The 14,046-nt window shown below is 42.4% G+C and overlaps 1 protein-coding gene across 2 annotated transcripts in view; it reads right to left on the bottom strand.

The window, feature by feature from the left end:
- LOC124615372 (voltage-dependent calcium channel subunit alpha-2/delta-3-like) overlaps nt 1-14,046 on the bottom strand; it is a 332,033-nt gene that overhangs the window by 207,994 nt on the left and 109,993 nt on the right. For both annotated transcript variants that reach the window (XM_047143196.1, XM_047143197.1), the window contains exons 2-3: nt 3,349-3,430; nt 3,156-3,266 (exon numbers count right to left, since the gene is read on the bottom strand). In XM_047143196.1, the coding sequence (XP_046999152.1) occupies nt 3,156-3,266; nt 3,349-3,430 (193 nt within the window). The remainder of the gene's footprint in view (nt 1-3,155; nt 3,267-3,348; nt 3,431-14,046) is intronic.

Below are 14,046 nucleotides of genomic sequence, written 5' to 3'. Positions count from 1 at the left end.
CCCACCCTTAGATTAGGGGATAAAAACCCTCCTCTCAAATAAAACTCAAAACTAGATCAGCTGTTGAGGTATTGTCACCTAACACCATAGGTAGGGTGTCACGAAGGTTTATAATCTGCCTCAGGGTTGCTAGATTGGGACAGTCCAACAATATGCGGACTACTGTCAATCAAGAACCACATCGACACTGGGATGGGTCCTCGAAGACAGAGGAGATAATCATGAGTCAGCCAAGTATTGCCGATGTGAAGTCCTTGCAAGAGGCTAGCATGTAGGACCGCCACACTGTCGACTCCTTTACCATATATAACTTATTCGACAAAGTTAGGGAGCGCCATTCTGTACCCCAGAGCCCATAAACATTGTGGCATAATACAGATCGAAGATCAGATTCCAGTATGCCGATCTCCAGACTAGGATTACAAGCAGCCCCTTACACTAGCCTGTCGGCAAGGTTATTTCCCGTGATGCTGACATGTCCCAGTATCCATATAAAGACCACGGACCATCCATGTTGTTCAAGTACATAAACGGGCACTCTGATGGCCATTACCAAACGATGGCAAGGATAGCATTGGTCAAGAGCTTGTAAGGCACTCAAGAAGTTGCTACAAAGGAGTCCCCAGCGCAGGAACAGATATCCTAAAGAGTGCGGGAGATGGCTACCAGCTCTCCAGAGAAAGCACTGCAGACATCTGGCAAGGAGGGCTGGTCAATATGTCTTGCATGAACTTAAGTGACCATCGACCATCGAGCCATCCGAGTAAACTGTCTCTGAACCCTGGGACATATCAAGAATATAGAGAAACAGGTGCTGTAGGGCTGCAGGATGAACTGAGTCTTTTGGGACTTGTGATAGGTCCAGATGAAGCTGTGGTCGAGGGAAAGACTTGAGTTCAATGAGAAGGGACTGGACACCAAGTGCAACTGTAATCCCTGGCCTGGGCCGCTGGTGTGAGAGTTGGATCGCTGTGTTAGGGACAAGAAGATGATAATTCAGATGTTTAGGTGAGCTGTGAATGTGTGCAGTATAATTGGCAAGCAGTTGTTGCCTTATCCGCAATGGAGGGACCCCAGCTTCCACGAGTAGGCTGTTCACAGCTCTCATTCAAAAAGCTCCCATCGCAAGTCAAATTCCACAGTGGCGTATAGGGTCCAGCATCCGCAATGCTGATGGTGACACTGAACCGTATGCCATTCTCCCATAGTCAAGACAGGACTGTACAAGGGCTCTGTACAGCTGCAACAGTGTAAGGCAATCTGCACTCCAGTCAGTGTGACTCAGGCACTGAAGAATGTTGAGGTGCTGCCAGCACTTTTGCTTAATCTGATGAAGATGGGGAAGCCGAGTTAAGCGAGCATCGAAAGCGAGTCCTAAAATGCGATAAGAGTCCAAGACATTAAGGACGTGGTCATCAAAATAAAGTTAGAGTGCAGGTGAACTATATAATGGCTACAGAAGCCCATGGCCATGCCTTTCATATGGCTCCCTAAACAAATTGTTATTTGCAATGTTGCAAAAATAGAAATAAGATACACTTCACCTAGTTTCATTCCGTATTGTCATACAGTTCCATATTTTGGGATTACATGACAAGCCAAGCTTAAGTTTCCCAAGTTCAAAAGTGAGTAATACAAATTATTTGTGGTGAGGCGTCAAAACCATACAAATAAACCCATTTCAAAGGTCTCAGTATACTAACTACAGCTTCTCAGCAGATTTATTCCTTACTGACATTTGTCATAAATAATATTTCTCTGATTCAAAGAGAAGGGAATCTACAGGAAGCCTTCCTAATCTCCCAGAATCCAACATCCCACACCTGGTTCAGCTTCACTGAAAGCATCTTTGTGATTTGGAGCATGGACCAGGGGGCATGTGGCCGGGAAGCACGGGCAAGGGCAAAAAAGGAGCTCTCATCACATGACTCAGTACCATCCAGGCCTGGAGCAACTGAATCACATTCTCCACCAGGTTTCGACTACCCATCACCGTGCCCTGAAATGAGAAGTATCCCCTACCCCTCCTAAAGCAGTATTCTGATGCCCACTAAACTTATGCAATATCCTTCTCCATCCACACACACACCAACCCTGCACCCAACCCCTTGCCTCATGGCTCATATCCCTGTAACAGATTTGGATGCAGTGTCTGTACCATACCCCCTCACACTACTACTTACTCCCATCCTGTCACAGGCATTTCCTGTCCCATCAAAGGCAGGCGGCCACCTGTAGAAGCAGCCATATGATCTACCAACCAAGTTGCACCCACTGTGCCACTTTCTACAAGGGCATAACAACTAACAAGCTGTCCAACTGTATGAGTGGCCCCATTAAACTGTAGCCACAATTAAACTGTGGCCATCCAGTTGCTGAACACATATCCCAACATGATGTGCTTCACTTTAATGACTGCTTCACAGCCTGTGCCACCTGGATTTCTCCACGTAACACCAGCTTTTCTGAAATTCACAGCTCTGAACTCTCTTATAACTCTCTCATAACTCCCCTGCCTTAAACTTTTGATGGTCCCTGTCTACCAGCTACCTATCCCCTTCCCTGATCCCACTCTGCTACTACATACATCATATATCCTGTCCACACACCTATAAGTCGTTTTCCCTTCCCTACTTTTCTCCTCCCTCCCCTCCAACTCCCCACCCCGCCCCACGTCCCAGCACAACCTTTTGACACTGCATCTAACAGCCTTATTTGGTCTCCACCAAGGCACGCTCTGCCAGGAAGCACAAGCATCTTCCCTCACCACTGCCCCGTTATCCTTCCCCCTTCCAACCTCATATGTTTTCCTTACCCCACTAGCCACCCCCGACTGCTGCTCTGCCATAATCAGTCACAGTCAGCTCTAGGCCCTGGCACAATTGCCATCTGTGTGTGAGTTGTGCTTGTGTGAATGTGTATGGGATTTTTACTGCAGAAGAACTTAGTCCAAAAGATTTAATATTTTTGCGGTCTGTTTCATTGTTTGACTGTAACTCAATGTCTCCTCTATATGGTGAGTAGTAATCTGTCCTTTCCATAGGAAAAGGCAAATGCACTGTATCGAAATAGTAGACACTGAAACAGGCTGGTGAAAACAGCAAACTGCAGCTTCCAAATTTATTTAATACACCAAAATTCAATAATTCACTAACCTTGACAGAAACAATTTTTGACTTGAGCATTCGCTCAACATTCTCAATCATAGCTTTAAGAAGTTCAGCCCCACTTCTCTCCTTGACACTTGCATTCAAGTATTTGTATCTCTGAAAAAAAAGTTGAATCATTAGAAGTCATACATCGGACATCAAAATTATAAGAACTTAAGAAATTGTGGACAATACTTACAGCTCGAACATCATGTGCTCTTGTTACTGATGTAGTTAGTCTCCATAGTTCATCTCCAAGCTGGTCTGCCCATTTTAACACCCTGAGGGAAAGAGTTAAATTATGATCACTGTCTGAAAGATTTTACTTAATTAAATATCTGAGATCTTTAACTACACACATATCTATGCTATTTAGAAATTTGGTCACATGTCTATAGTTTTTGCACTTTCTATACAGCAGTACAGCATTTTTGGTAACTGCATTAATGAACAGTATGACAGTAAATTCTCTCTCTCTCTCTCTCTCTCTCTCTCTCTCTCTCTCTCTCTCTCTCTCTCTCTCTCTCTCTCTCTCTCTCTCTCTCTCGTTACGGAGAGCAATTAACTTCGATTAGAGAGCTTCGTCATTTGTCAGAGATTGCTATTGCCTCATGGAAACAAGTTTAATTAACACATATAAAGAGCTCCATATATCATTTCCTTTTCTTATTATTAAAAAGTTAGTGCACTGGATTTTGATGGTTATCTTCCTGTAAATTCTGTAATGAAAAAATCTGTTCAGTACATGGTGTAAAATAATGTCATGTTTGACAGACACAAACAGCATTATATCATTCACACAGTAATATGATTCTTTTTTCCCCTATACATTTGCCACTGTATCAAACTGCTTGCTGTACTCTAGAATGAAATTGTTCCATCAACAAGAAAATTGAAAGTGTCCCCAAAACATGACACATCTGTCAACAATACAAGCACACTGATAAAGGATCCAAACAAATCCACACATGTTGCAGCCAGGATAATAATGGAACAGACTTACGAATGGTTCACAGCAAACAGCTCAATCATTAATCTCACTAAGATCGTCTTATACAGGGTTTTCATTTTAACTAAAGACAATGAAATATTTCAAGAACTAATATTGGACCAAAGAAAGTTATAATTCCAATTTGTTTGCCTCAGAAGGGTCCATACAATGATACTTCACTCGACCCCTCACCCCATTCTGTGCATGGGTGCTGGCGGGGGAGGGGGGGGGGGGGGGGGGGGCAATTTTGTAATCTTTTACGGGAACCCCTGTTTTTATTGCAGATTACAGTTCTTTGGCAAAATCTACATACTTTTAAAAATGGGTATACAATCATAATTTACGACATGCTACTGAATGGCCCTTGAATACCAAAAGGCACATGGAACCCAACCTCTGTGACACAAGGGTAGACCAGGCCAGTATTTCATAGCTTTTATTTGGAAACCCCACTCACAACACTGAACTCCTCTGACATATCGAACAGTAGACTACTCAATGCACCATCATGACCATGTAGAGAATTACGACATATCATAACATGCAATAGACTGTGACTAGAGCCCACATATCATGTAGACGTAGAACAGATAGCAGCTCTAAATATTACAATACTTGCACAGAGTTTATTGCCCGCACAGCTACCTATCATCTGGAGAATAGATGTGCAAGTGGACAATGAATGTTGCAACCACTAAAGAAAAAACTGAATTGATCCTGATTTATGGAGAATATAGGAGAAATGTTGAGCCTGCTGTTGCCTTGTACACCAAGCACTTTCCACAGAAAGCTATCTCTCATTCGTTCATTTTTGAGGTTGTGAACGCCTTTATGTCTGATGACAGTGTACAGACCGGCAAAAGGAAACAAAGCAAACCTGTTACAGGAGAAGCTAATGAAATAACTGTACTAGCGGCAGTGCACCATAACCCAAGGGTAAGTACCTGTCAATTATTCTGTGATTCTGGTACGTTCGTAGGCAGTATTGTCACGACATTGGAACCTCATAAGTATCATCCACACCACATGTAACTGCAGCAAAGATTTCATGGTACCAATTTCCATAACTGGATAGCATTTTGAAGTGCAGAACATGCAATACTGGAATATAGACAATCCCCACTGGTTCAGTAAGCTGACCATCAATGTCCTCTGTCGGTTTACATATGCTGTGGCATCATGGAGAACAAACTCATTGGTCCATATCTTATCAATGGCACAGTGAATAGAAACAAATATCGAGCATTTTTGGAACAGAAACTACTGGGACTGCTGCAGGACGTTTCCCACGACTTTCAATAACGTATGTGGTTGCAGCATGATGGATGCCCAGCACATTATGCAACTGAAGCACGGGAGGTATTAGACCCTGCTTACACTGGTCGGTGGATCAGTAGAGGTGGCCCCATTAATTGGCTCACAACATCACTAGATTTGACATCACTGGGTTTTTTTCTGTGGGTATATTTAAAAGATAAGGTGTACCAACGAGTGTCAACAGGTCATGAAGACTCAGGTGGCAGCTTCAGAAATGTCTTTGCTGATATTCCCACAGATATGCTTTTGTCCTGTGTATGCTCTTTTGAAAAGTGAAACACCAGGTGTACTGATGTTGGCAGTACTATTTTTCCAGCACTAAGTAAAGTAGCATTCACCTTGAGCCACAGCCACAGCAGGGCACCGAGTAGCCCCTGTTCAATATGTCAGAGGAGTACAATGTTGCAAATCTGGTTTCCAATTATAAGTTATGAAATATTGGCCTGTCCTACCCTCACAGCTTGGAGGTGGGGTTCCACATGTCATTGGATTTTCAAGGGCCAATGAGTAACATGTCATAAATTACAATGAATTTTATACACATTCACACACACGCGCGTGCGCCCGACTGCTGTCTCCAGCCCCTGTGACCAAACTACAACTGCCATATTAAATGAAAGCAACAATCTGGAGTGGGGCAGGAAAGGGGGAGGGATAGTGGGGTGGTGGGATAGAGGGAGGAAGAGACTAGTACTTTCTAGCAGAGTGTACAGGAACTAGGCTGCCAGGTGCAGCAACAGGAGGCTGTGGGAAAGAGGAGAGGGAAGAAATGGAGAGCGGAAAAGGAGAGAAGCAGAGAAGACTGGTGGATGCGTGGGCAGTGAGCAGCATACAATGGGGGTCAGGGGACGTGAATTGGGAAGAAAGTGATAGGACAGAAGGGGGCAGAAACAGTTGGGTGGAGCAGCTGACAACAGTAGCTTATCTTAGTTTGAGACCAGAATAATTTTGGGAACAGAGAATGTGTTGTAAGGACAGCTCCTATCTACACGATTCAGTGAAGCTGGTGGTATATAACGAAGGATCAAGATGGCCCAGGTTGTGAAGCAGCCATTGAAATTCAGCATATCATGTTCAGCTGCATATTATGCCACAGGGTAGTCTACTTTGCTCTCAGCTACAGCTTGGCAGTGGCTGTTCATCCTAGTGTACCGCTGGTTGGTAGTCATACCAACATAAAAAGCTGTGTGATTATTGCAGCAGAGCTGGCATATGACGTGCCTGCTTTGGCAGGTGGCCCTGCCTCTGATAGGGTAGAATAAGCCTGTGACAGAACTGGATTAGGAATTTCTGGATGGGTGGAATGGGTAGATCTTACACCTAGGTCTTCCACAGGTATACAATCCCTGTGGTTAGGGACTGGAGCTGGGAGTGTCACAGTGATGGACTAAAATGATGTGGAGGTTGGGTGGGCTATGAACACTGCTTTAGTTGGGGTGTGGATGATCTTCATTAGGATGTCCCTCATTTCAGGGCATGATGATACGTACGCACCTGATGAAGGATGTGGCTCAGTGGTTCCAGTCCTGAGTGGTATTTGGTTATGAATGGGGCACTCACTTGTAGTTGTTTCTTGGGTGGTGACGCGAGGATTGGGGGTGTGTAGGACTATGGCAGGGGAAATGTTTTGCGGACTAGGTCTGGGACATAGTGCCTGTCTGTGAAGGCCTCAGTGAAACCTTTGGCATACTGGGCAAAGGAATTTTTGTCCCTACACATGTGCCATCCCCAGGTGGCCAGTCTGTATGGGAGAGACTTTTTGGTGTGGAAGGGATGGCAGCTGTCAAAATGCAGGTACTGTTGGTGGTTGGTAAGTTTACAGTGAACAGAGGTGCAGCTGGAGCCATCAGAGGGGACAATAACATCCAGCAAAGCAGAACACTGAGCTAGGGAAAACTAGGTGAATCAGATGGGAAAGAAGGTGTTGAGGTTGTGAAGGAGTGAGGATGGGTGTCTTGACCCTGAGTCCAGATCATGAAGATATCAGATTCATCATCTGGACTCAGGATTAAGGCTCCTTGTCCTCACTCCTTCACAACCTTAACACCTTCTCTCCCACCTGCTTCACCTGTTCCTGCTCCATCATATATCACACTGCTAGGCCAATTGTTTCCTTGATCCTATCCCAATTTGATAAATAATTCCTTAACCCCCAGGACTGTATACCTTGAAATAAAAAAAATGGTATTTTCCAAAACCCAGCAACATCCACCACATCAGAGAAGTCAGTAAGTGCAAAGACGTCAACTCTATCTGTTGTGTCTGAAGAGTATATTTTGTATTTACTGTTTTGTTTATAACTGCTTTGCACTGATTACCAATTAAGCCGCAAAAAAAGTAATCAAATTTTTGTTGCAGGTAATGTGGCTTTGGACTTTATTGTTCCATGTTTTGAACTGTATCAGACAAAATCTCAACCAACATATAAATAGGCTATGCAGCAAGAAAGATTAAACAGCATGGAGAAGGTGCAAATTTGAAGTTTGCTCTGGGTGCTGTTGTCCATGTTACCTTGGTACACCTGTGCTGGAGGTCTGAATATATTTTAGCATTAATTACTAGGTTCCATTAACCATTTAAAATTCTGAAACTCTGGGTGAAAGTTGAATCATTAGTGCTACATAGAAATTGATGCAAAAATATTTTCTCCATACACTGAACACTAGCTGCACTGTGCAACTAACAGCCAAGAACCTAACAACAACAACAACACTGGATGGTACATTCTCATTTCCCCCCCACATACACACCTTATTTCCTGCACAAGAACTAATAAATATTATGGTGGGCATTGTTTCTAAATTATCAAATGGTTGGTTTTAGATTAACTCTCAGGCAGTTGTGTCAGGTGTTGAAACATCAGCGGTCACTTGGTTGAATCTTTCAACCAGACATCATGTTCTTTAGAGGAATGGAAAATATTGCCTTAATATCCTTGGTATTGAAAAAAAAATACCTTTGCTTTGCTTTTTACATACATAAATATATAGTTTAATATCTGAACTTTATTTCTTCTTAATAGGTAGTTACAAAATCTAATAAAAATATCCTACTCTTATTTATCAATAGATTAGTAGCAGTGCCTATTCCGCAGTGCATATTACTTCTACAGCATTTATTGTTTCATATTCAGGTTATTTATTAGATGTAGTGTTATTGTTATTATGTATACACAAATTTTAATCATCCTGTTCCTCTATCTCATCCACAGTGTTACATGCCTACTTTTCATGGACAATGGAAGAATACTTTTCACGCACAAACATCATACACTGACAACAACGAATCGTGATAACAACATTCTTTTTTCTGCCATACAAAATGCAACAACTCTTCTCTTTTGTTAGAGGCTCTTCCAGTTGTCGAGGTTCTTCCAGTTCATAATGTGCCAGAAATACAGGGTGTACATAAAGTCCAGAAAGTCCAGGAATACTTTCAATTATTTATTGCACAAGAACCAAACACTGTACAGATATCATACATCTGTCATTTAGAAGAGAAACCATGAAAGAAGGTTTTTTTTTTTTTTTTTTTTTTTTTTTTTTTTTTTTTTTTTTTTGTACATATGACGCCATTGTGATATCTTTCTGGTATCCAAACAGTGAAGACCAAATGTTCCAGGATTTCAGCAGTAGGAGCTCAGGAGGTTTTAGTTGTTACTTTTATTTTTTAATTGTTTTACAGTTTTCAAGTGTAAGTGATGTGTTTCCGCAATAGTGAGATTGTTAATGTATAACTAGTATACCAATTATCAAAAATAATGTTCCAATTGGATGCATTCAGAGTTTGCGCCAGTCGATGCACAATATCATATGCTTTATTTGACACCTTGTAAAGGCATCTGATTATGTTCCACAACATAACGCAACTGATGCTATGTAGAATGTTTTGGTATTGCAAATAACAAAGAATTTCATGCCATATTTGGCTATTTTGTTTGGCATACAGTGAACAAACGAACCTCTTTGTACAAAAGATGTCAGCATGTCATCTACGGTTGCAAACTCTCCCAAACTACCAGTATAGCTTTCCTTAAAATTTTGTAACAAATTTATCCAAATATGACCTGATCGCAGCTAATTTATCTTTCTCACAACTTTGGTGTTCTTGTCACTTTACCATCAAATCTCACATATATCAGGAGAAATAAGAACCGTTTGCATGACATGCACACTCAGATAATTATCATGTCAGTGCCATCATTACTTCAAAGTTCTTCAACATTTGTTTTATTCCCACCCTTCAAGCTAATTTTAATAAGGGTTCCAATAAGAGCACAGATTTCTACCTTCGAGGTCTCCTTTACATCCCTCTCTCTAGAACAGTTGTTTTGTGACATCAGATTTCTAATGCCCAAGTTAGTGTATTCCACAAGTGGATCAATCATGTCCTCATTAATAATCTTGCTGAATGTCATCACTTGCTTTGCTATGCCCTTAGCAGGCCTTTTTGGACCAGTAAAGATTTTCATTATAATTTTTGAGGGCATTTTTGCTGTTCATGTTATAACACTGTCCTCAGACCACTTAGTTTTACCATCTTTGCCAACAAAAGACTCACAAATAAAATCAAAATCGTAGTCATCAATATCCTCTTCCTCATGTTGTTGCATTCCCTCTTCTTCAAAATGTATATCTTCATTTCCCTCTAAAGGACCCGGTCCTATTTCTGATTCACTGATGTGATCCCTACCTCGTATTTGTTCTTCCTACCAGAGGTGACTCTAGAAGTCGGTCAAGGGGGGGGGGGGGGGGGGGGGGGTAATGCGGAGAAGGGGGTTTGGGGAAATGGAATATCGCTTAACAGAAAGAGTGTCCTCCGCCGACAAATTGATAAAATTTGATGTTGCTTAAGCTTAAAGTAGTTTTTGGTGACTGTTTTGGAGTTCAGGGTAAAAAAAATTGTTTTAACATGGGAGATTTTATAAATTACATAAACCATAAAAAAAACGTCAACTTACAACAAATAAGTTTTCATTAATTTTGTGGACACAGAGGGTGACATGAATGTAAAAACTTGAACTTGACATGAATATAAAAAAAATTTATAACAAAATCCACTGGTTATTTCTGTCTTCTGCCAATTTGTCATGCTCATTCGTCTCTGTTTCTTTTTACTGAATATGTCAATGATATTTTCAATGTCCATATGTCTTTCTTTATGGATATTTGCAAGAGCCAATCCATTTAGTCTCACCTGCCCCATTGGGTTATGCAAATAAGCCTTGATTCGTCTCGAAGTAGAGAAACTTTGTTCAGGAGTGCTTGCGGTGACAGGAATAGACCCAAATATTTGAAGTAAAACATATTCATTTGGGAAAAACGGCTTGCAACAGTTCTTTAAATCTTCAGTTGCTGTTTCAGATCTTTCATTTTCATCAACCCACTTTTTCTTCTGTAGTTTCAGCTCTCCTTCTGAATCTGTTGAAGTGATATATTCGCTGGTTTCTGAAGTCATTTTATCCAGTATAGTATGATACTCCATTGGGGGTGGGGGGGGGGTGGGGGGGTGCTATAGCCCCCACCTCACCCATTAATATAAAAATTTTGCTTAAATTACTTGTCCCGTGGCTGACTCTGTACACCAAACAGAGCATGGACACAAATAAACTACAATTACTGCCAACGTCTTCTCTATATAATTTCAGCAACAATGCAGATGACTAGCTCCAATCCAGCTCTTAAAGATACACTATGTGATCAAAAGTATCTGGACGCCTGGCTGAAAATGACTTAAAAGTTCGTGGTGCCCTCCATCGGTAATGCTGGAATTCAGTATGGTGTTGGCCCACCCTTAACCTCAATGACAGCTTCCACGCTCGCAGGCATACGTTCAATTAGGTGCTGAAAGGTTTCTTGAGGAATGGCAGCCCATTCTTCACAGAGTGCTGCAAGAGGAGAGGTATCAATATCGGTTGGTAAGGCCTGGCATGAAGCCGCCATTCCAAAACATCACAAAGATGTTCTATAGGATTCAGGTAAGGACTCTGTGCAAGCCAGTCTATTACAGGGATGTTATTGTCGTGTAACCACTCCACTACAGACCGTGCATTATGAACAGGTGCTCAGTCATGTGGAAAGATGCAATCACTACCCCCGAATTGCTCTTCAACAGTGGGAAGCAAGAAGGTGCTTAAAACATCAATGTAGACCTGTGCTGTGATAGTGCCACGCAAAACAACAAGGGTGCAAGCCCCCTCCGTGAAAAGCACGACCACACCATAGCACCACCACCTCTGAATTTTACTGTTGGCACTACACACGCTGGCAGAAGACTTTCACCGGGCATTCGCCATACCCACACCCTGCCATTGGAACGCCACATTGTGTACTGTGATTTGTCACTCCACACAACGTTTTACCACAGTTTAATCGTCCAATGTTTACGCTCCTTACACCAAGCGACGGGTTGTTTGGCACTTACCGCCGTGATGTGTGGCTTACGAGCAGCCGCTCGACCATGAAATCCAAGTTTTCTCGCCTCTCGCCTAACTTTCAAAATAGTTGCAGTGGATCCTGATGCAGTTTGGCATTCCTGTGTGATGGTCTAGATAGATGTCTCCCTATTACACATTACGACCCTCTTCAACTGTCGGCGGTCTCTGTAAGTCACGCTTTTGTGCTGTACATGTCCCTTCCTGTTTCCGCTTCACTATCACTTCGGAAACAGTGGACCTAGGGATGTTTAAGAGTGTGGAGAAATCTTGCATACAGACGTATGACAAGTGACACCCAATCACCTGACCACGTTCGAAGCCCTTGAGTTCCGCAGAGCGCCCCATTCTGCTCTCTCTACATCTACATTTATACTCCGCAAGCCACCCAACGGTGTGTGGCGGAGGGCACTTTACGTGCACTGTCATTACCTCCCTTTCCTGTTCCAGTCGCGTATGGTTCGCGGGAAGAACGACTGTCTGAAAGCCTCCGTGCGCGCTCTAATCTCTCTAATTTTACATTCGTGATCTCCTCGGGAGGTATAAGTAGGGGGAAGCAATATATTCGATACCTCATCCAGAAACGCACCCTCTCGAAACCTGGCGAGCAAGCTACACCGCGATGCAGAGCGCCTCTCTTGCAGAGTCTGCCACTTGAGTTTACTAAACATCTCCGTAACGCTATCACGGTTACCAAATAACCCTGTGACGAAACGCGCCGCTCTTCTTTGGATCTTCTCTATCTCCTCCGTCAACCCGATCTGGTATGGATCCCACACTGATGAGCAATACTCAAGTATAGGTCGAACGAGTGTTTTGTAAGCCACCTCCTTTGTTGATGGACTACATTTTCTAAGCACTCTCCCAATGAATCTCAACCTGGTACCCGCCTTACCAACAATTAATTTTATATGATCATTCCACTTCAAATCGTTCCGCACGCATACTCCCAGATATTTTACAGAAGTAACTGCTACCGGTGTTTGTTCCGCTATCATATAATCATACAATAAAGGATCCTTCTTTCTATGTATTTGCAATACATTACATTTGTCTATGTTAAGGGTCAGTTGCCACTCCCTGCACCAAGTGCCTATCCGCTGCAGATCTTCCTGCATTTCGCTACAATTTTCTAATGCTGCAACTTCTCTGTATACTACAGCATCATCCGCGAAAAGCCGCATGGAACTTCTGACACTATCTACTAGGTCATTTATATATATTGTGAAAAGCAATGGTCCCATAACACTCCCCTGTGGCACGCCAGAGGTTACTTTAACATCTGTAGACGTCTCCCCATTGATAACAACATGCTGTGTTCTGTTTGCTAAAAACTCTTCAATCCAGCCACACAGCTGGTCTGATATTCCGTAGGCTCTTACTTTGTTTATCAGGCGACAGTGCGGAACTGTATCGAACGCCTTCCGGAAGTCAAGAAAAATGTCACGATGTCTAATGAGTACTGAGGTTGCTGATATCGAGTACCTGGCAGTAAGTGGCAGCACAATGCACCTAATATGAAAAACGTATGTTTTTGAGGGTGTCCGGATAATTTTGATCATGTAGTGTAAGTAGAACCGCCAGCAGTCCAACAATGAGTAACAGGAATTCAGGTCAAAACAATTAACTACGCAATCGCTCGAGGGTTACTTTTGTTGCGATGTATGTGTCTGATGATAACCAAGGCCGGAGAGTTTTTGCTACTGTTATCGGTCGGCTGTTTCAGATTTACATTTTCACGCTTATAAAAATATTCGCCAAGTCTTTTAGAGTGAACATCTTGCTTTTTTCATACAATATCGGTAGTTCACTTCTTATTTTGTGTATCTCTTATCTTCTTGATGTTGCTAATAGTATTGGCTAGTTTACTTCTTCCTTAAAAAGAATAAAAGTTAACACTCGCAATTATAACGAATGATAGACAAATAATGCTGCCCTGTTCACGAGTCGTTGCCAAACAACTACAGATCACAGTAAATGCAAACACGACACTATCACCCTCCAACTGAATACAACAATGAATGCAACATAATGCACAGTGCACTGTAAGTGTGCAGTTGACATAGTGCCAATAGTAGAGGCATGTCCCTTTTTTCCAAAATGTAGGGACGGATTTTCGATCCCTCTGCAAGAGCAGGGACATTTTGTCGAGAATG

Source organism: Schistocerca americana, chromosome 5 (genome assembly GCF_021461395.2).
Source record: "Schistocerca americana isolate TAMUIC-IGC-003095 chromosome 5, iqSchAmer2.1, whole genome shotgun sequence".
NCBI lineage: Eukaryota > Metazoa > Arthropoda > Insecta > Orthoptera > Acrididae > Schistocerca > Schistocerca americana.
This window is presented reverse-complemented; position numbering and strand designations above follow the sequence as displayed.